Source organism: Rana temporaria, chromosome 6 (genome assembly GCF_905171775.1).
Source record: "Rana temporaria chromosome 6, aRanTem1.1, whole genome shotgun sequence".
Classification (NCBI taxonomy): domain Eukaryota; kingdom Metazoa; phylum Chordata; class Amphibia; order Anura; family Ranidae; genus Rana; species Rana temporaria.
This window is the reverse complement of record NC_053494.1, coordinates 153,272,835-153,299,302: the sequence shown is the minus strand read 5'-3', so window position 1 is coordinate 153,299,302 and position 26,468 is coordinate 153,272,835. Positions and strand designations below refer to the sequence as shown.

The window sequence follows — 26,468 nt, the reverse complement described above, 5'->3', positions numbered from 1 at the left end:
ATCAGTGCCCATCTGCAGCCTTGCCCATCATTGCAGCCTGATCAGTGCCCATCTGCAGCCTTGCCCATCATTGCAGCCTGATCAGTGCCCATCATTGCAGCCTGATCAGTGCCCATCATTGCAGCCTGATCAGTGCCCATCATTGCAGCCTGATCAGTGCCCATCATTGCAGCCTAATCAGTGCCCATCTGCCCATCATTGCAGCCTAATCAGTGCCCATCTGCAGCCTTGCCCATCATTACAGCCTAATCAGTGCCCATCTGCAGTCTTGTCTTTACTTGCAGGCTAATCTGTGCCCATCTGCAGCCTTGTCATTGCCGGAAAAGACATAGCCGGATCTTCTGTGTGCTCTGTTTGCAGTCACGCCCAGTTCCGCCCAGGGGGCGGGACTAGGCGTGACAACAAGCTGAGTACACAGGCGATCATGGCTCTGTATTTGGACAGCGCTCGTTCCCTCCTTGCCCCCCAAGGCAGCCCTATATCGGCGTACAACACACACACACATTTTCCCCCTATTTTAAGGCAGAAAAAGTTTGTGTTATAAGTAAACCCCCCATTTCGTTCTACTTTATCAAGTTGAGAGCCTGGTGATATAAAATATATATATATAACCCTTGTTTTTTCAACCACCCACAGCTACCTCTCTGTATAATTCAGTGTGTAGTGAACCCACTCAGGAGGACACACACCCCGCTACCAAGCTAACCCCTTACAATATATATATATATATATATATATATATATATATATATATATATATATATATATATATATATATATATATATATATATATATTGTAAGGGGTTAGCTTGGTAGCGGGGTGTGTGTCCTCCTGAGTGGGTTCACTACACACTGAATTATACAGAGAGGTAGCTGTGGGTGGTTGAAAAAACAAGGGTTATGGTTTATTCTTCCATATTGCTGGAAACAAGTGCAAGCATCCAAACAGCATAAACAAAACATAAAATAAACCCTGGCCACTTAGGCCGTCTACCTTCACCACACAGGAACCTACCTATGGAGTCTGGCAGAGCCTACTGCTGGGCAGACACTGCTGGTCTTCCAGCAGAAAACAATAGTCTTTTTGATTTTCTTATCACACAGCAAAAATATCAACAACCACTTCACCTTCAGAAGTCTTCCTCAGCTCACTGCTCTCCTTAACTCAACAAGCCTCAGGATGCAGCATTCAGTAGTAATACTCTGGACAACTTATAGAGGCCTTAATTTTCTCATTCTGAGCAGCTGAAGCTATCCAACGTCCTTAAACCTTTTTGGCTACCTCTGCAGCCGACACCTGATAGTAATTGGTGAATTTTCTAAACAAGGCAGAAATGTATCTCCCGTCTGTGCCAACACTTCCTGTCACAATATATATATATATATATATATATATACACACACACACACAATCTATCTCAAGAGCTGCTAAAGCTTAACTCCAGGAAAGATAAAATCCCTCCACTGCAATGGAGCTGTGCCTCACTGCAAGGGTTAAATGGCTGTTTAGTCTAGGGAATGGTAAAACCTGTTTTTCTTACCCAATCCTCCATTTCCCTGGCAAACAGCACTCCCATACATTCCGGTAGTAGACTGTCCTCTTTGGCGTTTCCATGTCCAACGCTGAGCTATGGTCCTTGAATCGGTCTTGATGACGTCAGAGACATCCAACCACTGGAATGCAGAGGAGAATAGGCTGCAGAGACTGAATTAGTGTCGTGGAGGAGCCTGAAGAAGCAGAGGATCAGGTAAGTAATGCTGGCCAATACACAATTTGAATCTCGGCATAGATGTCAATCCAGCCTTAAAGTCTATGGGACACTAACATGAAAAACCAAAAGTGCTCATTTTAAAGGCTTAAATGCAAGTTATTGTCATAAAAAGTGTTTGGGGACCTGGGTCCTGCCCCAAGGGACATGTATTAATGCAAAAAAAGTTTTAAAAACATCCGTTTTTTTCGGGAGCAGTTATTTTAATAATGCTTAAAGTGAAACAATAAAAACAAATTAAATATTCCTTAAAATTTCGTACCTGGGGGGTGTCTATAGTATGCCTGTAAAGTGGTGCATTTTTTCCATGTTTAGAACAGTCCCTGCAGCAAGATGACATTTCTAAAGGGAAAAAAAAGTAAATTAAAACTGATCGTGGCTGTAATGAATTGTCGAGTCTCAGCAATACAGATAAAATTCATTGAAAAAAACAGCATGGGTTCCCCCCTAAGTCCATTACCAGGCCCTTTGGGTCTGGTATGAATATTAAGGGGAATCCTGACCCAAAATAAAAAAAAATGTGTGGGGGTCCCCCTCAAAATCAATACCAGACCCTTATCCGAGCATGCAACCTGACAGGCCGCAGGAAAAGAGGGGGGTGAGAGAGCGCCCCCCTCCTGAACCGTACCAGGCCACATGCTCTCATCATGGGGAGGATGCTTTGCTGTCTGGACCCACAACCCTTGCCCGGTGGTTGTGGGGGTCTGAGGGCGGGGGGCTTATAGGAATCTGGAAGCCCCCTTTAACAAGGGGACCCCCAGATTCCGGCCCCCCATGTGAATTGGTAACGGGGTGAATTTTTTGGGGTGAAATGGTAGGGATACAATGTACCCTGTTACCAACTCACATGGAAGGGCGGGATCTGGGGGTCCCCTTGTTAAAAGGGGGCTTCCAGATTCCTATAAGCCCCCTGCCCACAGACCCCCACAACCACCGGACAAAACATGGGAACATAGTGCTTTGTGGTCCAGCATCCTCCCCATGTTGAGCGCATGTGGCCTGGTATGGTTCAGGAGGGGGGCGCTCTCTCGTCCCCCCTCTTTTCCTGCGGCCTGCCAGGTTGCATGCTTGGATAAGGAGCTGGTATTGATTTTGAGGGGGACCCCTACGCCATTTTTTTTTTTTAATTGGCACAGGATTCCCCTTAATATCCATACCAGTCCTGAAGGGCCTGGTATGGAATTTGGGGGGACCCTTACACATTTTTTGGTAATGGACTGGGGGGAACCCATGCCGTGTTTTTTTTCTTCAATTAATTTTATCTGTATTGCCGGGACCCGACAATTCATTACAGCCGTGATCAGTTTTAAATGACTTTTTTTCCTTTAGAAATTTCATTTTGCTGCAGGGACTGTTCTTAACCAGTTCCCGACCACCGCATGTACATATACGTCCACAATATGGCACGTACAGGCACATGGGCGTATAGGTACGTCCCCGCCTTACCTCGGTTCGGGGGTCCGATCGGGACCCCCTCCGGTACATGCGACGGCCGGGAACGGTGTACGGGAGGTCCGGGAGGAGGGGGCGGCTATTGGTTTCCAGCCGTCCCCTCTCGATCTCCCTCGGCGAATGAGATTCCAGCTGAGCCCTCCCTGCCTGTGTAACTGTAAACACAGGCAGGGAGGAAGTGACGTTTTCTCCCCTCTGGCGGTCTTTTCGTCCGATTCCAGAGGAGAGAAGACGTCAGTACTGTGAGTTGCACCAACAGCACACTGACACAGCACACATAGGCACATAACCCCCCCCGATCACCCCCCCAGCACCCCCAGATCACCCCCTGTCACAGTGTCACTGATTGCAGTGATCATTTATTTTCTGATCACTGCTTTTAGTGTCAGTGTGACAGAAAAAAGTGTCAGGGCAGTTAGGTTTAGGCCCCTTTAGGTCCAGGGTAGCCCCCTACCCCCCCCCCAATAAAGGTTTAACCCCTGATTGCCCCTAAAGTTAACCCTTTCACCCCTATTGCCAGTGTCACTAAGCGATCGGTTTCTGATCGCTGTATTAGTGTCACTGTTGCCGCTAGGCAGTTAGTTTTTTTTGAGGTTCGCCGCCAGGTTTATATAGCGTTAGGTACCCCCATAAATAAAGGTTTTAACCCCTGATTGCCCCTAGAGTTAACCCTTTCACCCCTATTGCCAGTGTCACTAAGCGATCGGTTTCTGATCGCTGTATTAGTGTCACTGTTGCCGCTAGGCAGTTAGTTTTTTTTGAGGTTCGCCGCCAGGTTTATATAGCGTTAGGTACCCCCATAAATAAAGGTTTTAACCCCTGATTGCCCCTAGAGTTAACCCTTTCACCCCTATTGCCAGTGTCACTAAGCGATCGGTTTCTGATCGCTGTATTAGTGTCACTGTTGCCGCTAGGCAGTTAGTTTTTTTTGAGGTTCGCCGCCAGGTTTATATAGCGTTAGGTACCCCCATAAATAAAGGTTTTAACCCCTGATTGCCCCTAGAGTTAACCCTTTCACCACTGATCACTGTATAAGTGTCACTGGTGACGTGGTTAGCCAGTTAGTTATTTAGTTATTTTAGGTTCGCCACCAGGTTTTTAGAAAGCGTTAGGTACCCCCATATATTACCGAATAAAGGTTTTAACCCCCTGATTGCCCCCTAGTTAACCCTTTCACCAGTGATCACCGTATAAGTGTTACGGTTGACGCTGGTTGGTTAGTTTGCTGTTTATAGCATCAGAGCACCCGCCGTATATATAACCCAATAGGTTTAACCCCCTGATCACCCGGCGGGTGATATAAATTTAATTTTAGCGCCAGTCAGGGTCTGCGTCGCCCCAGGCAGCGTTAGGTTAGAGCCAGTACCGCTTACACCCACTCGCTAAGCATACACCCCCCTTAGTGGTATAGGATCTGAACGGATCGATACCTGATCTGATCAGATCTATACTAGCGTACCCAGCAGTTTAGGGTACCCAAAAACGCATTGTTAGCGGAATCAGCCCAGATACCCGCTAGCACCTGCGTTTTCCCCCTCTGCCCAGCCCAACCCACCCAAGTGCAGTATCGATCGATCACTGTCACTTACAAAACACAAGACACATAACTGCAGCGTTCGCAGAGACAGGCCTGATCCCTGCGATCGCTTACAGTTTTTTTTTTAAGCGTTTTCTACATTTGCTTTTCTATAGTCAGGTGCTTTTTTTACCTGTGAATCCTTACCATTGTACCACTAAATTTAGAGTCCAAAATGGCAAACCGAAGGTACAATGATAAGCAGGCCTTGGAGTTCATGTGCATGTCAGATAGTGAAGAGGAGGAGGTCACGCATCTGACAGATTCTGGCTCAGAATATGAACCCATTTACGACAGCGGCTCCATGTCAGATAGCTCGCACGACGAAGTTGAGGTCCCTGCTAAGGCCAGGCGTACCCGATCCCATTCTGATGTTGTTGAGCAGCAAGAACCGCAGGACCCTCGTATGGAGCAGAGATCCAGTACTAGCGCCGCTATTCCTTCTGGTGAATTGGCAAGCACCAGCGGCCTAGTACACCCTGGTCGTTTATCCAGCACTGCAGTAACACTTGGTGACGTGGCGAGTCCCATAAGTGCAGTTGAAGCTGGCGATGTGGCAAGCACAAGTAGTGTCCCGCTGCCACCAAGAAGAAGACAGAGACAGGCCCGTCGTGTCCATAGTGCCCTTCCTGTAGAATTTGCCTATCCTGATTGGGTCCCCACCACTTCTACAGCACCTGTACTTCCCCCATTCACTGGCCAACCCGGTATTCAGGTGGATACAGCGAACTTTATGTCACTTGATTTTTATTCGCTGTATTTCACGGAAGATCTCTATAGATCTATTGTGGACCAGACTAATTTATATGCTGGTACTTACATCGCCGCTAACCCCCAGTCTCGCCTTGCCAAAGAATGGAAACCTCTCGAGGTTTCCGAATTTAAGACCTTTCTGGGCCTTACCCTCAACATGGGCATACACAAATTTCCGTCATTGCGGATGTATTGGTCCACACATCCCATTGACCATATGTACATTTTCTCTGCTCACATGGCCAGGAGACGATACGAGGCGATCCTGCGGTTCCTGCATTTCAGTGACAATGCACTTTGTCGTCCACGTGGAGACCCTGAATTTGACCGGCTCTACAAAATTCGGCCCCTCGTAAACCATTTCAACGAACGTTTTGCAGCCTTGTTTAATCCCCAGCAGGTTGTATGCGTTGATGAGTCCCTGATTAAATTTGCTGGCCGCTTGTCTTTCAAACAGTTCCTTCCCAGCAAGCGTGCCAGATACGGGGTCAAGCTCTATAAGCTCTGTGACAGGGCCACAGGCTACACATGGAGCTTTAGGGTTTACGAGGGAAAAGATAGTCAGGTAGAGCCGGAAGGATGCCCAGATTACATGGGGAGCGCTGGCAAGATTGTTTGGGACTTGGTGTCACCCTTATTCGGAAAGGGGTACCATTTGTATGTGGACAATTTTTACAGCAGCGTGCCACTTTTTAGCCACTTATTTGATCAACAGATTGGAGCATGTGGCACCGTGCGACCTAATCGCCGGGGCTTCCCCCAGCGGCTTGTAGATGCCCGTGTTAGGCCGGGGGCGAGAGCCTGCTGCAGATGTAAAAATTTGCTCGCTGTGAAGTGGCGGGACAATAGGAATGTTTTCGTTCTTACCACCCTTCACGCAGACACGACAGTCCAAATTCGTACGGCGACTGGTGTTGTGGAGAAACCCCTCTGTGTCCACGAATATAACCTTAATATGGGAGGGGTGGACCTCAACGACCAGTTGATGGCGCCGTATCATATTGCCCGTAAGACGAGACGCTGGTACAAAAAAGTGTCTCTACATTTATTTCAATTGGCTCTACTGAATGCTCATGTCGTATACAGAGCTTCAGGACGGAATGAATCCTTCCTTCAATTCCAGAGGGATATCATCACAGAACTCCTGTATCCAGGCGGTATTGTACCTCACCATCTCCTACCAAATGCAGTAAGCCGACTGCATGAGAGGCATTTTTCTTATGTCCTCCCAAGTACCCCTACCCAACGAGCCCCCCAAAGAAAATGTCGTGTCTGTACCAAGCGCGGATTTAGGCGTGACACCCGTTATTTTTGTCCCAAATGTCCTGGCAATCCTGGTCTTTGTATTGGTGAATGTTTTGAACGCTTCCACACACACGTTAATTATTAGTGTAGGGTGAAACATTTCACAGGCTAGGCACACTCACACAGGGTCTCCCAAGATGCCATCGCATTTTGAGAGACCCAAACCTGGAACCGAAAAGTTGAAGTTACAGTTCACAGTTACAAAAAAAAGTGTTAAAAAAAATAAATAAATAAATAAAAACACACAAAAAAATATAAAATAAAAAAACCAAAAATAGTTGTCGTTTTATTGTTCTCTCCCTCTCTATTCTCTCTCTATTGTTCTGCTCTTTTTTACTGTATTCTATTCTGCAAAGTTTTATTGTTGTTATGTTTTTTCATGCTTGCTTTTCCATGCTTGCTTTTCAGGTATGTAATTTATTTTACTGTTTTCAGGTACGCCATTCAGCTGTTGCGCGGACTTATTTATCTTGACAGCAACAGCGTTTGCTCCCACGATATATAAAGCCGCGACTCCAGTGCTGTAGGAGGTGATTTCACCACCACAGTTAAAAAAAAGAGCATATATGCCGAAGCATGCGGGCAGCAGGGGCGGAGGAGCGATTTTGCTCCTAATGCCGCGTACATACGGTTGACATTCCTACGGAGGCTTTCCCGTGGAAAAGTCTGACCATGTGTACACGGCATAGAAAAGTCCGACCGTGTGTACGCGGCATAGAAAAGTCCGACCGTACGCGGCATAACTTTTTTGCGGGAGGATGCCCCCATGCTTTGGCATATATATATATTTTAGGCACAGGTTGCGTTAAAAAATGTTTTATTTTTTACTATGTTTTTTTATAGGTATTTGCTTTGCAGGTATGGTATGATCTTACTGTTATACTGGAATGTTACTTTGTTTTAATGTTAACCATCATTTGCTTAGCAGGTACGCCATTCAGTTGCAGTGCGGATTTATTTAGCGTGACAGCAACAGCGTTTGCTCCCACGATATATAAAGCCGCGACTCCAATGCTGTAGGAGGTGATTTCACCACTACAGTTCAAAAAAGAGCATATATGCCGGAGCATGGGGGCATTAGGGGCGGAGGAGCGATTTTGCTCCTAATGCCGCGTACATACGGTTGACATTCCTACGGAGGCTTTCCTGTGGAAAAGTCTGACCATGTGTACACGGCATAGAAAAGTCCGACCGTGTGTACGCGGCATAGAAAAGTCCGACCGTACGCGGCATAACTTTTTTGCGGGAGGATGCCCCCATGCTTCGGCATATATAAATGGTGCATGTATGCCCATCATTAGAAGTGGGTGGATGAAGGGAGGTATCCTAATGGTGGGCATACCCACCGATCAATCTTTTTTTTGTTCAGCCAACAGACTGCATGAAAAAAAAAAAGATTACAATACATGTCCAACAAGAACCATCAACGTACTGGTATGTTGCAGGACTTTGAATGGTTATACCAGAATGATGCCTGCGGGTTTAGGCATCATCTTGGTATCATTCTTTTCAGCCAGCGGTCGGCTTTCATGTAAAAGCAGTCCTAGCGGCTAATTAGCCTCTAGACTGCTTTTACATTCAGTGGGAGGGAATGTCCCCCCCCCCAGATATAAACGGCGCCATTGAGAATATGGGAAAGCATTTTATCACACCGATCTTGGTGTGGTCAGATGCTTTGAGGGCAGAGGAAAGATCTAGGGTCTAATAGACCCCATTTAAAAAAAAAAAAGAGTACCTGTCACTAACTATTGCTATCATAAGGGATATTTACATTCCCTGAGATAACAATAAAAATGGTAAAAAAATAAATAAATGGAAGGAACAGTTAACAAATAAAATAAAAAAAGCGAAATAAATATATAAAAAAATAAAAAAATAAAAAAAAGCATCCCTGTCCCCCCCTGCTCTTGCGCAAAGACGAACGCAAGCGTCGGTCTGGAGTCATATGTAAACAGCAATTGCACCATGCATGTGAGGTATCACCGCGAAGGGCAGATCGAGGGCAGTCATTTTAGCAGTAGACCTACTCTGTAAATCTAATGTGGTAACCTGTAAAGGCTTTTAAAGGCTTTTAAAAATGTATGTAGTTTGTCGCCACTGCGCGTTTGTGCGCAATTTTAAAGTATGTCGTGTTTGGTATCCATGTACTCGGCCTAAGATCATAATTTTTATTTCATCAATAATTTGGGCAATATAGTGTGTTTTAGTGCTTTAAAATAAAAAAAAGTGTATTTTTTCCCCAAAAAATGCGTTTGAAAAAACGCTGCGCAAATACTGTGTGGAAATTTTTTTTGCAACACCTACCATTTTAATCTGTAGGGCCTTTGCTTTAAAAAAATATATAATGTTTGGGGGTTCAACTTTACTTTCTTGCAAAAAAATAATATGTTTTTATGTAAACAAACAGTGTCAGAAAGGGCTTTTTCTTCAAGTGGTTAGAAGAGTGGGTGATGTGTGACATAAGCTTCTAATTGTTGTGCATAAAATGCCAGGACAATTGAAAACCCCCCCAAATGACCCCATTTTGGAAAGTAGACACCCCAAGCTATTTGCTGAGAGGCATCTTAAGTCCATGGAATATTTTAGATTTTGACCCAAGTTGCGGGAAATATAAATATATATATATATATATATATTTTTTTTTGCGCAAAGTTGTCACTAAATGATATATTGCTCAAACATGCCATGGGCATATGTGGAATTACACCCCAAAATGCATTCTGCTGCTTCTCCTGAGTACGGGGATACCACATGTGTGAGACTTTTTGGGAGCCTAGCCGCGTACGGGACCCCAAAAACCAATCACCGCCTTCAGGCTTTCTAAGGGTGTAAATTTTTGATTTCACTCCTCACTACCTATCACAGTTTCGAAGGCCATAAAATGCCAAAATAGCACAAAAAAAACCCAAATGACCCCATTTTGGAAAGAAGACACCCCAAGGAAACTGCTGAGAGGCATGTTGAGTCCATTGATTTTTTTTTTTTTTGTCCAAAGTGATTGAATAATGAGAAAAAAAAAAAAAAAAGAAAAATGTGTCACTAAATGATATATTGCTCACACATGCCATGGTTATATGTGGAGTTGCACCCTAAAATACATTCTGCTGCTTCTCCTGAGTACGGGGATACCACATGTTTGGGACTTTTTGGGAGCCTAGCCGCGTACGGGACCCCGAAAACCAAGCACCGCCTTCAGCATTTCTAAGGGCGCAAATTTTTGATTTCACTCCTCACTACCTATCACAGTTTCGAAGGCCATAAAATGCCAAAATAGCACAAAAAACCCCCAAATGACCCCATTTTGGAAAGTAGACACCCCAAGCTATTTGCTGAGAGGCATGTTGAGTCCATGGAATATTTAATTTTTTTGCCCCAAGTGATTGAATCATGACCAAAAAAAATTAAAATAAAAAAATGTACAAAACATTGTCACTAAATGATATATTTCTCACACATGCCATGGTTATATGTGGAATTGCACCCCAAAATACATTCTGCTACTTCTCCTGAGTACGGGGATACCACATGTGTGGGACTTTTTGGGAGCCTAGCCGCGTATGAGACCCCGAAAACCAAGCACCGCCTTCAAGATTTCTAAGGACATAAATTTTTGATTTCACTCACACAAATCTTGAAGGCAGTGCTTGGTTTTCGGGGCCCCGTACGCGGCTAGGCTCCCAAAAAGTCCCACACATGTGGTATCCCCGTACTCAGGAGAAGCAGCAGAATGTATTTTGGGGTGCAATTCCACATATAACCGTGGCATGTGTGAGAAATATATCATTTAGTGACAACGTTTTGTATTTTTTTTTTTTTGGTCATTATTCAGTGACTTGGGGCAAAAAAATTAAATATTCCATGGACTCAACATGCCTCTCAGCAAATAGCTTGGGGTGTCTTCTTTCCAAAATGGGGTCATTTGGGGGGGTTGTGTGACATCTTGGCATTTTATGGCCTTCAAAACTGTGATAGGTAGTGATAGGTAGTGAGGAGTGAAATCAAAAATGTATGCCCTTAGAAATCTTGAAGGCGGTGCTTTGTTTTCGGGGCCCCGTATGCGGCTAGGCTCACAAAAAGTCCCACATATGTGGTATCCCCGTACTCGGGAGAAGCAGCAGAATGTATTTTGGGGTGCAATTCCACATATAACTATGGCATGTGTGAGCAATATATCATTTAGTGACAACTTTGTGCAAAAAAAAATCAGTTTGTCATATTCCCGCAACTTGTGTCAAAATATAAAATATTCCATGGACTCGACATGCCTCTCAGCAAATAGCTTAGGGTGTCTACTTTCCAAAATGGGGTCATTTGGTTTTTTTTTTTGCTATTTTGGCATTTTATGGCCTTCGAAACCTTGATAGGTAGTGAGGAGTGAAATCAAAAATTTGTGCCCTTAGAAATGCTGAAGGCGGTGCTTGGGTTTTGGGGCCCCGTATGCGGCTAGGCTCCCAAAAAGTCCCACACATGTGGTATCCCCGTACTCAGGAGAAGCAGCAGAATGTATTTTGGGGTGCAATTCCACATATAACCATGGCATGTGTGAGAAATATATCATTTAGTGACAACTTTTTGTAAACATTTTTTTTTTTTTTTTTCGTCATTATTCAATCACTTGGGACAAAAAAATTAAATATTCAATGGACTCAACATGCCTCTCAGCAGTTTCCTTGGGGTGTCTACTTTCCAAAATGGGGTCATTTGGGGGGGTTTTGTACTGCCCTGCCATTTTAGCACCTCAAGAAATGAGATAGGCAGTCATAAAATAAAAGCTGTGTAAATTCCAGAAAATGTACCCTAGTTTGTAGACGCTATAACTTTTGCGAAAACCAATAAATATACGCTTATTGCGATTTTTTTTACTAAAGACATGTGGCTGAATACATTTTGGCCTAAATGTTTGACTAAAATTTAGTTTATTCGATTTTTTTTACTTTTTGTTATAAGAAAAATATTTTTTTTTCAAAATTTACGGTCTTTTTGCGTTTATATCGCAAAAAATAAAAATCGCAGAGGCGATCAAATACCATCAAAATAAAGCTCTATTTGTGGGAAGAAAAGGACGCAAGTTTCGTTTCGGTACAACATTGCATGACCGCGCAATTACCAGTTAAAGCAGCGCATTGCCAAATTGTAAAAACACCTCTGGTCTTTAGACAGCGTATTGGTCCGGGGCTTAAGTGGTTAAACATGGGAAAAATGTGCCACTTTACAGGCATGCTATAGACACCCCCGAGGTATGAAATTTTAAGAAATATTTCATTTTTATTGTTTCACTTTAAACATTATTAGAATCACTGCTCCTAAAAAAAAAAAAATTGTATTGATACATGTCCCCTGGTGCAGGACCCAGGTCCCCAAACACGTTTTATGACAATAACTTGCATATAAGCCTTTAAAATGAGCACTTTTGATTTTTCATGTTCTTGTCCAATAGACTTTAACGGTGTTCGCGTGTTGGAAATTTTTTTTTGCCTGTTCGCAAGTTCTGGGGAGAAGCGAACCGGGAGGTGTTCGGCTCATACTTAAATCTTCATGGCAGCACACATATTCCCACCCATTAAGGTGACAGATATGGAGAATGCTGCGGTGGGTTCCTCTTTAGAACTTAAAGCTAACCAGGCCTTTCAGGTTGTGGGGACAGAGTCGCAACCCAGTGTTTACTGCCATGAAGATGCGCCAGGAAAGGAAAATGATGGAAAGGTGAATATACAATTTTCCTTTTTCGGCCCATCAAAACAAGAGCATTTCAAAGTCCTACAGTTAAAGTGTTACTAAACCCAGAACAGTAAAATCAGTCTGTATATATTTAGTAAAGCATTTGTGTTCTACTCACTGTGGAACCTAAGGGGTTAATCCTCCGTTGTGTAAAAAGGCTGTTTGATCCTGTCTTCTCCTTCTTCCACAGTCCCCAAACCATCTCCTGATAGGACAGAGGCTAGGGGACAAGCTGTACATGCTCAATTTGGTGTGTATTGATAGAGAGTTTTTTTTTTTTTTGAGAGTGCACTTGGCCAATCAGCACTGTCCAGACCGAGGGTCAGGGGTCCTGCAGCCTCATAGGACAATCGGGGAGAATGAAAACTCCTCCTATAAGCTTTAACCAAACAGCGACAGAAGTCACAAAATTGCCTAACTGCTGATGAATAAAGGTATTTAGCAGTTTATATTTTCTTAAAATAATTGCATTTCCATGTTCTGTGAACTGTGGGGGACCAGATACAGTGAAAGCAGGGTCCTGGGTTTAGTAACACTTGAATTTTTCTTGCAAAAACCACTACATCTTAAATGAAAAAAAAAAAAGTATTCTCCCTGCCAGCAGCTACATAAAAGGACTGGAAACACTGGTCTCTCTGTGGAGGTCTGACGTGCCCCCCTGCTGAGTCCAACCTATGACTCTGCAATCAGCAAATCTCATGCTCCTTTTTGATTGGAGAACTCTTGTTCAGACTCTGAAGGGGGTGTGTTGGATCTTTGTAGAGAGATTTAAACTAAAAGTTCAGTTTGGTGTTAAGGCCCCTTTCACGCTGTTGGACCGTTCAGGTTTGCCTGTCAGTTTTGTCGGCAGATCTGAACGGCCGCTCCATGCAAGCCTATGGCGCGTCGGATGTCATCGGTGACATGTCCACTAACATCCGACCCGATCCGCTAAAATCAGACGTATGGCGATATTTCGCCATCCGCCCATGGCGGAGCGGATTGGGAGAGATCTCATGAAAAGGACATGCTGTCCGTTTTCATCAGATCTCTCCATAGGAGACAGCGGTGCTCAACAAGCCCCTCCCCTTTTAGTGAGCAGAGAGGGACCTGTCATCCGCCAGCTCAGCGGAGATCAGCAGAGAGATCTCCCGCTGAGCTGGCGGACTTTGTAGCGATGGAGTCCGCCTCGTCTGAATGACGCCTAATGGTTTTAGTGCTGCATACTTGCACCCTTGGAAAAACAATAATACCTAATTCTTCCTCAGTTTGGTGGCGGTCCTTTTTTTTCTTTAATACTTCTAACATTATTATTTTTCATATCATCATGTAGGTTACCCATATTTTGAATGTGGCCTATGGTGTGGAAAATGTATTTCCAAATGAATTCACTTACAGGAAGCTTTCCATCCTTGATCTCCCTGAGACTGACATCACTTCCTATTTCCCGGAGTGCTTTGATTTTATAGAACAAACAAAAAAGGAGGTAAGAATTTCTCTTACTCTTTATTTTTCTAGAATACATTTCATCATTCTTAATTTTAGAGATGAGGTACAGGGGTGTACAGATAACTCATATACCCTGCAGTATAGATATTGTTTTATGGACAGGTAGTGCAACAATGGCACCACAATGTTTGTAGTAACACCAATGCCGCGTACACGCGATCATTTTTCGGCATGAAAAAAACGTTGTTTTAAAAAAAATGTATTTAAAATGATCGTGTGTGGGCTTCACATAATTTTTCGGCTTCTGAAAAACAACCAAAAATTTTTTTTGAGCATGCTGCATTTTTTAACCACTTAAGCCCCGGACCATTTTGTTGCTAAATGCCCAGGCCAGGTTTTGCGATTCGGCACTGTGTCGCTTTAACAGACAATTGCGCGGTCCTGCGACGTGGTTCCCAAACAAAATTGGAGTCTTTTTTTCCCCACAAATAGAGCTTTCTTTTGGTGGTATTTGATCACCTCTGCGGTTTTTATTTTTTGCGCTATAAACAAAGATAGAGCGACAATTTTGAAAAAAAATCAATATTTTTTACATTTTGCTATAATAAATATCCCCCAAAAACATATATAAAAAAAAAAATGTCCTCAGTTTAGGCCGATACGTATTCTTCTACCTATTTTTGGTAAAAAAATCGCAATAAGCATTTATCGATTGGTTTGCGCAAAATTTATAGCGTTTACAAAATAGGGGATAGTTTTATTGCATTTTTATTAATTTTTTTTTTTTACTACTAATGGCGGCTATCAGGGTTTTTTTTTTCTCGTGACCGCGACATCATGGCGGACAATTTTGACACATTTTTGGGACAATTGTCATTTTCACAGCAAAAAATCCTATAAAAATGCATTGTTTACTGTGAAAATGTCATTTGCAGTTTGGGAGTTAACCACTAGGGGGCGCTGAAGGGGTTAAGTGTGACCTCATATGTGTTTCTAACTGTAGGGGGGCGGGGCTGGACGTGCAACGTCATTGATCGTGCTTCCCTATATCAGGGAACACACGATCAATAACAGCGCCACAGTGAAGAACGGGGAAGCTGTGTTTACACACAGCTCTCCTCGTTCTTCAGCTCCGGGGACCGATAACGGGACTCCAGCGGCGATCGGATCCACGGTCACGGAGCTTCGGACCAGGTCGCCGGCGGCACGACCCCCACGGCTGGGCTTAAAGGGCCACGTACAGGTACGTGGATGTGCCCAGCCGTGCCATTCTGCCAACGTATATCGGCGTGAAGGGGTCCTTAAGTGGTTAAAGGGGTTGTAAAGGTTAAAAAAAAATTACCTAAATAGCTTCCTTTACCTTAGTGCAGTCCTCCTTCACTTACCTCATCCTTCCATTTTGCTTTTAAATGTCCTTATTTCTTCTGAGAAATCCTCACTTCCTGTTCTTCTGTCTGTAACTCACCACAGTAATGCAAGGATTTCTCCCTGGTGTGGAGATAGCCTCTTAAGGGGGGAGGGGACGAGCAGGCAAGTCAGGACACTCTCTACTTTGCAGATAGAGAAAGGAGCTGTGTGTTAGTGGGCGTCCTGACACTCCTGCTCGTCCCCTCCCCCCTCAAGAGGCTTTCTCCACGCATTACTGTGTGTAGTTACAGACAGAAGAACAGGAAGTGAGGATTTCTCAGAAGAAATAAGGACATTTAAAAGCAAAATTGAAGGATGAGGTAAGTGAAGGAGGACTGAACTAAGGTAAAGGAAGCTATTTAGGGAATTTTTTTTTTTTTACATTTACAACCCCTTTAACCGCTTCAATACTGGACACTTTTAACCCCCTTCTGCCTAGGCCAATTTTCAGCTCTCAGCGATGTCATGCAACGCTGTACCCAAATTAAATTTTTATGATTTTCTTCCCACAAATAGAGCTTTCTTTTGGTGAAATTTAATCAAAAAAAATGAAAAAAATACCAAAAAAAAAAAAGTTTTTCTAGTTTCTGTCAGTAAATTTTGTAAATAAGTAATACTTTTCCTTCACTGATGTACGCTAATGAGGCGGCACTGATTAGGTGACACTGATGAGGAGGCACTAATATGCCATAGAGTGGACTTATTAGGTCTACTACGTTTTACACCCAGAGCCGCCATCAGGGGGGTACAGACAGTACACCTGTAAGGGGCTTGGAGGTCCCCAGGGGCCCGGATGGCTATCCCTCTTTTTTTAAAAAATTTTATGTATATATATATATTTTTTTTTTATTTAATTTTTTTTTGTAAGGGGCCCAAAGCCCCCGCTTCTGAATTTGCGGCAGCCCCCCCCGCTTCTCTGCTCCAGGGGGCCCATGCCTGAAGCTGTGTAAGGGGCCCCATAATTCCTGATGGCGGCCCTGTCTACACCCATTACTGGCTATTAGCAAATAGACACAAGACCAATCGCCCTACATATGAAGAGAGAGCAGTGTATGAACAGAAGATCAGTCATTTCCCCATGTCAGTCCACCCCCCCTACAGTTAGAACACACCCAGGCAATATACCTAACCCCTTCCCCGCCCCCTAGTGTTAACCCCTTCACTGCCAGTGGCATTTTTATAGTAATCCAATGCATTTTATAGCACTGATCGCTATAAAAATGCCAATGGTCCCAAAAATGTGTCAAAAGTGTCCGAAGTGTCCGCCATAATGTCACAGTATGGGAAAAAAAATCGCTGATCGCCGCCATTACTAGTAAAAAAAAAATATTATATAAAAATGCCATAAAATACCCCCTATTTTGTAAACGCTATAACTTTTGCGCAAACCAATCAATAAACGCTTATTGCAAATTTTTTATTTTTTTTACGAAAAATAGGTAGAAGAATACGTATCGGCCTAAACTATGGAAAAAAATGTTTTTTTTATATATATTTTTGGGGGGATATTTATTATAGCAAAAAGTAAAAAATATTCATTTTTTTCAAAATTGTTGCTCTATTTTTGTTTATAGCGCAAAAACTAAAAACCGCAGAGGTGATCAAATACCACCAAAAGAAAGCTCTATTTGTGGGGAAAAAAGGACGCCAATTTTGTTTGGGAGCCACGTCGCACGACTGTGCAATTGTCAGTTAAAGCGACGCAGTGCCGAATCGCAAAAAGTGCTCTGGTCTTTGACCAGCAATATGGTCCGGGGGTTAAGTGGTTAATAGCTATTTTCTGCCACTTTTAATGTATCCTAATAAAGAATTTGGAATTTGGAACAAACCGGGTTGCCTGCGAATTTTGTCTATGGATAGGCTCCTGTATAGGTTGCCTTGTGGATGATCTGCCTCTAACCTAAAGTACCGTAGTTCTTTAATTCTCCATACATGTGTTTGCTTTGTTTTTTGTAATGCACAACATTTTAGGGTGTAGGTTTCCCACAAATATTATAGTCAGAGCTTTTTTTCTCAGAAAATAGATGCAGGAACTTAACCACGACTTGTTCAGATTTCACAAACAGTAGAAGGGTATTAAAGGGGCATTAAATACCAGAATTGCATTACATACAGAGTGCAGAGTTCAAGGGGTTACAAAACTGTCACTTGTAAACACAGAAACCAGACTTCTGTGTTTACAGGTGATTGTGGTGAACAGGCACCAAAAGGTTTGAGCCAGAGGTGGTGGAACTGAGAACCAGATTCACAGCAGAAATACGCCGGCGTATCTACTGATACGCCGGCGTATTTTCAAATTTGCCGCGTCGTATCTTGATTTGGAATCCTCAAACCAAGATACGACAGATTTTGGCATAGATCCGACAGGCATACGGCTTCGTAAGCCTTCGGATCGTAGGTGTAATTCTCCGGCAGCCACTGGGTGGAGTTTGCGTCGTTTTCCAGCGTCGGGTATGCAAATTAGCTGTTTACGGCGATCCACGAAGGTACACGCGTTCGTCGCATACTCTTACGTCGTCGCTAGTCGGTTTTTCCCGTCGCAATCTTAAGCCTGCTATTTCATGGCTTATGCCGCGTACACACCATCACTTTATGTGATGAAAAAAAACGAAATTTTCTGTGAAGTAAAAAATGACGTTTTTGAAACTTCAATTTTCAAAGACGAAGTTGCCTACACACCATCGTTTTTTCACAATGTTCTAGCAAAGCGAGGTTACGTTCTCACCACTTTTTCCATTGAAGCTCGCTTCATAAGTAGCTTCTGGGCATGTGCGGGTGAAAAAACGTCGTTTTAAACGACGTTTTTTTACTACACACGGTCAATTTCTGTGAAGTAAAAGTTGATGTTTTGAAAAACGACACATAAAATTGAAGCATGCTTCAATTTTTTTTGGTCGTTTTTTAGAAGACATAAAACGACGTTTTCCCCCACACACCGTCAATTAAAGTGACGTTTTTAAAAACTTCATTTTTTTTCATCACATAAAGTGATGGTGTGTACGCGGCATTAGATTTAGACCAGCCATGTTAAAGTATGGCCGTCGTTCCCGCGTCGAATTTCAATTTTTTTTTGTTTTTGCGTAAGACGTCCGGAAATACGAAAGTACGTTACGCACGTCGCCGTTCCAAAAACACGTCGGGGCGCCGTTATTTTGCGCAAAGCACGGCGGGAAATTTTCACACGGAGCATGCGCAGAACGTTCGGCGCGGGAGCGCGCCTAATTTAAATGGTACACGCCCCATTTGAATTAGACGGGCTTGCGCCGGACGGCTTTATGTTACACTGCCGTAAGTTTACACGCAAGTGCTTGGTGAATCAGGCACTTGCGCTGAAAAGTTGCGGCGGTGTAACGTAAATGAGTTACGTTACGCCGCAGTGCAGGTACATGAATCTGGCCCTGAGTTCCCCCAAGTTCCCCCTGAAAAAAAATCCTGATTATAGTTATACTTTTGTTGCTGTTGTTGCTGTTAGGCCCCGTACACACGAGAGGATCTATCTGCTGGAATTGATCTGCGGATCAGTTCCAGCGGATAGATCCGCTGGTGTGTACATCCCAGCGGATCTTTTTCCGCGGATTTTTTTCTGCCCCCACTGTTTTCCAGCAGATAAAAATTTCTTAGCATGCTAAGAAATCTATCCGCTGGAATCGGCTTCAGCGGATCGATCCGGTGGTCTGTACAGACTCACCGGATCGATCCGTCCGATTCCCTCCCTCGCAGGCGTCGTAATGATTCGACGCATGCGTGGGTATCCTTATATGACAGCGTCATCATCGCGGCGACGGCGCGACACGTCATCGCAAAGGGATTTCGGCGCGGATTTTGATCCGATGGTGAGTACACTCCATCGGATCCAAATCCGGGGAAATCCTCGAGAGGATTTATCCGCGGATACGGTCCGGCGGACCGTATCCGCGGATCAATCCTCTCGTCTGTACCCGGCATTAGCCTTCGCATAGCTCTCTATGCTACACACTGTACATAGCCAATACTACAGTATATACTATATAACCTTTGCTGTAACCCCGAAAAGACCTTAATAATCATCTCATCACTAGCAAGGGTTGTGGGCAGATTGCCCAACTTTATATGGGATTAACTTCTCACTGGATCCAATGTGGATTATTTATCATAGATTAACATCTTGGAAGATTCAATTGCACTGCTCTTTGTTAGGTGTAGTATCCTCTTCCCATGTGAAGAATAATTTACAGGCCATCTGAGTCCTGCTTTGCATAATGACCTCTCTCGGGTTACTTAGACCTGTTAACGCTTCCAACTTTTCCGTTTTGTATACATGTATGGACATAATGAAAAGCATTGAGTAATTATATCACTCAGTACAGCTATATAAAATACCTGGCTTGTTGATTCCTCATTCATGGAAGTTTGATGTTGTCAAGCAGCATACAAACCATTCATATTGAATTGCATCGTTTGTCTCATTAAAGCACAAAATAAATGAATGTAATAGATGGCAAGCCTATTTTCTTTAACAAACTCTTTTGCTTATCTACTGTATACATTTTTATTTTAATCCACACCGATGTCATATAGTATTTTTTTATTAACATTTATTTTAAGGTATAGATAATATACTGCTCCAGATTGCAATCTCGCTACTGACCTCCCCTGGATGTAGAAAGGGTGCTGGCTCCGCATGCAATGATCACATAGTAAAGAAATTCAAGATAGTCGCATTCCTATGCAATCACCTTTATTAGTATAAAAGACAGTCCATACAGCACAAGAAGCATAAGGGACAGCTGTAACTACGCGTTTAATACCCTCACTGGTGCTTATTCATATGACTAAGCACCAGTGAGGGCGTGAAATGCGTTGGCTACAGCTGTCCCTTATGCTTCTTGTGCTTACATTAGTGACAATGGCAGTTTTTACACACACTCCAGACTGCTGCCATCTGTCGACTTCCTGGTGACTTCCTATAAAGCTGCCCAATCGCTTTCACTGGCACTGGAAGATAACCCCCCAGCCCCCATCTATTCTGGGCTTTACTGTTCAAACTGTGGGTCCTGGGCCAGCATGATATGTTAACCAGCTAACATCAATTTCCATGTCACAGTTCTATGATCGATTTTTGCTTAATCATGTGTCCCCAGTATTGATCGTGCTGTCATCAACAGTTCCCAGTTACACTGTATGTTCAGGGGCGGTAGGAAGGGCTCCCAATATGTGACAGCCAGCCACAGTAATCACATGATCTGGAAGCTCTGGCATTAAAGGGATTGTAAAGTCTCATTTTTTTTTTCTATGAAAATAACAAACATGTTATACTTACTGTACCTGCTCTGTGTAGTTGGTTTTGCACAGGGACGTCCAGATCCTCCTCTTCTCAGATCCCTGGCTGGAGCTCCTGGCCCCTCCCTCTTGTTGAGTGCCCCCACAGCAAGCAGCTTGCTATGGGGGCACCTGAGCTGCAGTTTTGTGTATCCATGTAGACATGGAGCTGCTGTTCGGCCCTGGCCCCTCTCTCTCCTGATTGGCTAACTGAGTTTGATTGACAGCAGCGTGAGCCAATGGCATTACTGCTGTGTCTCAGCCAATCAGGAGAGAGGGTTTCCGGATGGCTGAGGCATCGCCGGACAGAGATGGGGCTCAGGTAAGTATTAGAGGGGCTGCTGCACACAGAAGGCTTTTTATCCTAATGCATAAAATGCCTTAAGATAAAAAAACCTTCTGCCTTTACAACCCCTTTAAGACTACCTTAAAGGGCCCCTCCTGCTGGTAGAAAGGGGTTAAAGTGGAACTTCTCTTCAGCGCTGTGGTGTCCCGGTGCTCCTGATTGGCCGCAGTCCTCTTTGAGTGGATCATCTTCTAAATATCGATTTTGCATTGGTCTGACCATGATGACATCACTCCCAAGCATGTTCATTAATCTTGGCATTGCTGAAATTTGTACTCTGACCTGCAAATGTACAGCTCAGTGTACAGGGAATACAGGCAGTTAATGGAACTTTAATGTAGGAAAGACATAGTATATCTCCAATAGTTTGTGCAGTGCTTAACAATGTTAGGGCAGACAGTACAATAACAATACAATTCAATGCAGAAGGAATTAGAGGGCCTTGCTCTTTAGAGCTTACAATCTAAGAGGGAGGGGTGATACAAAAAGGTAATAGCTGTGGGGGATGAGTTGATGAAGGAAAACAAAAAAGTACAGTTTTTAGGTGAGGACAGGATAGGCTTCTATGAAGAGAAAAGTTTTCAGGGATCGCCTAAAAGTTGCATTAAAATCCTCCCTGTTTGCCAAATGCTGATTTCTTACCTAAAGTAAGATGCAGACTTTGGGCATGCTACACACGTCCAAAAAAGCTTCACCATTGTAAACAGGGTGTGTGTAGCACATCCAGTCTGTCTGCTCTGCTTCTGGGACCCCGCCCCCTCCAGTATACCCTAATGGTTGTCTGTGACTAATCAAAGGCAGCATTACAGTATACTCAAGAGAAGAAGTTGACAGCTCTAGCTTTCATAAAAGCAATCGGAATCAATGTTTATAAACAACACTGCTGCAGACCACACAAAGTAACATATTGTTACATTTGTATCTTTCTTTTCATTTATCTGCCAAACAAAGAAATTAACTACCGTACTTAGATAATGTCAGTTAAAGCAACCTAAAAAGTAAAAAAAAAATTTTTTTGTAATAATATGTTTCTATTTTACCCTCTTTAGTTTACTTTAATCAGCCCTAATTAACTCCTTAGTCTCCTATCATCAACAATTTATTTTTCATGCTATTTCTATTTTATTATCTTTGAATATGTAAACTATGTTGTATTTGATTTGTTAATATTTTTACATATTTAACATAATAAACACTTTATTTCATTTGTAAAAAACTTTGCAACACTTTGTACCAGAATCCTAATTTTCAAGTACGGTAATTTTAAACAGGACAAAGTGCGGAATAAAATAGACACATTTCATTTGCAATAACACTATTTTTAAAGTAACAGTGCTAAAAAAAAATTGCGTTTTGTTTAGGTTTGTTTCATTTTATTGTCTAAGGATTGGGAAAAAAATCATTGTTGCAAGACAACATTGTGAAAAAAAGCCATATATGTCCTTAAAAAAACAATATATGTATTACCTATTAATATTATTTAGTAATGACAAAGGGCCTAATCCACAAAAACCCGGTGCAACGTAATTTTTCCCATTTAAGTTACACCGCCGCAAAATCTCTACCTAAGTGCCCGATCCACAAAGCACTTGCCTAGAAATTTGGAGCGGTGTAACTTAAATCCGTCCGGCGCAAGGCGTTCCTAATCTAATGGGGTGAGTCCCATTTAAATTAGTCGCGCTCCCGTGCCGGACGTACTGCGCATGCTCCCGACACGATTTTCCCGACGTGCTTTGCGCGGTTTTACGTTACGCCGAGTTTTGTGAATCGCGGCGGGTAAAAAAAGTTGCGTCGGGAAAAAAAAGAGATGCGGCGGGGAAAAAAAAAATGTAAAAAGAAATTTGACAGCGTCGCGGGAAAGAAGGGTCTACTTTTACATGGTGTACTAACTTTAAACTTTGTAAAAGCAGCCCTAATTTTGCGACGGCAAACTAATACTTACGGAGAAAAAACGAAGCGTAAAAGCTTCGTGGATCTCCGTAAGTGCTAATTTGCATACCCGAAGCGGCATTTCGATGAGAAATGCCCCCAGCGGCGGCCGAGGTATTGCATCCTAAGATCCGACAGTGTAAGTCCCTTACACATGTCGGATCTTCTGCCTATCTATGTGAAACTGATTCTGTGGATCAGTTCCATAGATAGAAACAGGGATACGACGGCGTATCAGTAGATACGCCGGCGTATCCCTTTTGTGGATTAGGCCCAAAGTTATTGCCGAATAAACAGGTCTATTGCATAAATGTAAAAATTGCTCCGGTCCATAGGGGGTGAACAGGTGTGACAGATGAAGTGGTTAAGAAGTGTTTTGGTATGCTAAAGGAATCATTTGTACATGCAATGTTATATAACTCTTTACTTTTATTTTATTTTGGCAGGATGGAGTGGTGCTTGTCCACTGTAATGCAGGCGTGTCTCGCGCTCCAGCAATAATTATTGGTTATTTGATGTATCACGATAAACTGAATTTTGCCAGAGCCTTTTCAATTGTAAAAAATGCCAGACCCGCAGCTTGCCCCAACCCTGGATTTATGGAACAGCTCCACAAGTATCAAGACATTATAAGAAGACAGACAGATATACATGAAAAGACAGACTGACAAAACTGTGTTTTCCGTCTCCTACTGCTTATCCATGGTTGCACTTCTTATAGAAAGAGTTGAATTCCAGGTGTCAATTGAAATGCAGTGTTTTATTTATCTGAACATAAAAACTCCAATAAGGCCTGAGTACTTTATGTAACTTGCAGCAGTCAGTACCATGTTATATTTAAAGTGATACTAAACACACAGTTTAATTTCCATTGTCCCTATTTCTGTATGTGGATGATGGCACTGTAATTATTTTATTAAGAAAAACCCATCCAAGTATCGTTTTCCTATAATGGTTATACAACTGTCACATGACCCAGCTCTTTTCCAGCCTGTCTGCAGGGAAACATAAGCAGGAAGAGCCTCTAGTCCTCTGCTGCTGGTCACATATTTAAAATAAAAAAACAGCCTTTGGAATACAGAGTAAAAAGGAATATCAATAAACTGTTTTAAATTATGATAAATTATATATATATATCAAATCTTTATAATTTTTTGGCAATAACATGGTGTGGGCGAATTTCTGCCAGTCACAGCCTGTCTTAGAATAACAGGGAGGTGAAGCCTCCACCAATCTATATTTAACCCCCCCACCCATTGGGGTAGATCCACAAAGAAAGTATGCCGGCGTATCTATTGATACGCCGGCGTAATTTCAAAATTCCCGCGTCGTATCTTTGTTTTGAATCCTCAAAACAAGATACGACGGCATCTGGGTTAGATCCGACAGGCGTACGTCTTCGTACGCCTTCAGATCTTAGATGCAATTTTTCGACGTCCTCTAGGTGGCGTTCTCGTCGTAATCCGCGTCGAGTATGCAAATTAGCTATTTCCAACGATCCACGAACGTACGAGCGGCCGTCGCATTTTTTTACGTTGTTTCCGTTCGGCTTTTTCTGGCGTATAGTTAAAGCTGCTATCTGGTGGCGTACTCAATGTTAAGTATGGCCGTCGTTCCCGCATTTAATTTTGAAAATTTTACGTAGTTTGCGTAAGTCGTCCGTGAATGGGGCTGGACGCCATTTACGTTCACGTCGAAAACAATGACGTCCTTGCGTCGTCATTTGGAGCAATGCACCCTGGGAGTTTTGACGGACAAGGCATGCGCAGTTCGTTCGACGCGCTTCATTTAAATGAAACACGCCCCCTACCCGCCCAATTTGAATTCCGCACCCTTACGCCGCGAGAGATACACTACGCCGCCGTAACTTACGGCGCAAATTCTTTCAGGATTCAAAGAAAAGTAAGTTATAGCGGCGTAACGTATCTCACATACGCTGCGCCCACGCAGATGTATGTGGATCTGCTCCATTGTGTTTAGCTGGTTAGTGGGCATGGGGGAGAAGGGAGGGAGTGGGCTGCCATTTTCCACTGTGTATATGCCCACATGTATGACTCTTTTAGTCACATGGGCTGCTCAGATGTGATAGGGAGGAAATTCTCAGCATAGTAACTCACTGAAAATTGAGCATGTGCAGAGCTGCCAACAAAGCTCTGCAAAATCACTAGCTGAATTGGGGACATGAACAGAAAAAAGAGATAGAGAACAGCAGGATCAACCAGGTTTTTTGCAGAATCCAGAAATGAACTTCATAATGACTGAGTGAGTATGAACAGCAAGTAATACAACATTTATTGATAGTTTTTATGATGTGGGTGTAATGACACTTTAATTTCCCTGACTATTAAGCGGTTCTAAAGGCAAAAGTAATGTAATGCATCCTCTGCATTATGGTAAAAAAAACTTTTATTGGTATCTTCTCCCAGCCCCCACTTACCCAAGTCTCCTCCTCTCGATCCAGCACTGTCCTGTCTGCAGTAGCTCTTCTCTCCTCTTCCTGTAGTCATGGGAGGCTATCATAGAAGCAGGAGCCATTAGCTCCTTGTACTGTCAATCAAATCCTGTAGGGAGAGAGAAAGGTGTGGGGCCAAGGCATACTTTGTGTGCCTATGGAAGCACACAGTCTCGCTTGGGAAAGTGCCTGCACCAGTGCCCCATAGCAATCGACTTTCAATGGGGGCACTTGGAGAAAAGACACAGCAGAGAGTGCCGGAATGGGACCCCAGAAGACCCAGCTTGACAGCTCCCGCAGTTGCCTGTGGCCACTTGCATGTAGTTGCTCAAGTAGTGATGGGGCCCAAATCCAAGCAGCTTCAATGCAGGCTGTTATCGATATAACTGTGAAACACAGTGCTGATTACAGTGTCGGTATGCATTTTAAAAAATAAAGATGATTTCTGCACTGACTCTATACTACATATTACATCAATATCTCACCATGCATTCCACATCTTTCCTTTAACCACTTGATCACTGGGCACGTAAACCCCCTTAATAACCAGACCAATTTTCAGCTTTTGGTGCTCTCACAATTTGAATGACAATTACTCAGTCATACAACACTGTACCCAAATGAAATTTTCGTTCTTTTTTCACGTAAATAGAGCTTTCTTATGGTGGTATTTAATCACCATTGGGTTTTTAATTTTTTGCGCTATAAGAGAAAAAAGACTGAAAATTCTGTAAAAAAAATGAATTTTTCTTTGTTTCTGTTATAAAATTTAGCAAATTTAGCATTGTTTCTTCATTCTTTTGCATAAATGTGAAAGATGAAGTTACGCTGAGTAAATAGATACCCAACATGTCACCCTTCAAAATTGCACACGCTCATGGAATGGCGCCAAACTTTGCTACTTAAAAATCCCCATAGGTGACGTTGCAGGGTATTGTAGGGTATTGCAGAGTATTGTGGGGTATTGCAGAGTATTGTGGGGTATTGCAGAGTAGTGTGGGGTATTGCAGAGTAGTGTGGGGTATTGCAGAGTA

At 43.1% G+C, this 26,468-nt stretch overlaps 1 protein-coding gene across 1 annotated transcript in view; it reads left to right on the top strand.

Moving 5' to 3' along the window:
* The window catches only part of DUSP19 (dual specificity phosphatase 19), a 33,801-nt gene extending 9,948 nt beyond the window's left edge, over positions 1-23,853 (top strand). Inside the window, exons 3-4 of the mRNA XM_040357628.1 lie at positions 13,887-14,039; positions 23,429-23,853. Coding sequence (XP_040213562.1) covers positions 13,887-14,039; positions 23,429-23,650 — 375 coding nt within the window. The 3' untranslated portion in view covers positions 23,651-23,853. The remainder of the gene's footprint in view (positions 1-13,886; positions 14,040-23,428) is intronic.
* The last annotated feature ends 2,615 nt before the right edge of the window (positions 23,854-26,468 follow it).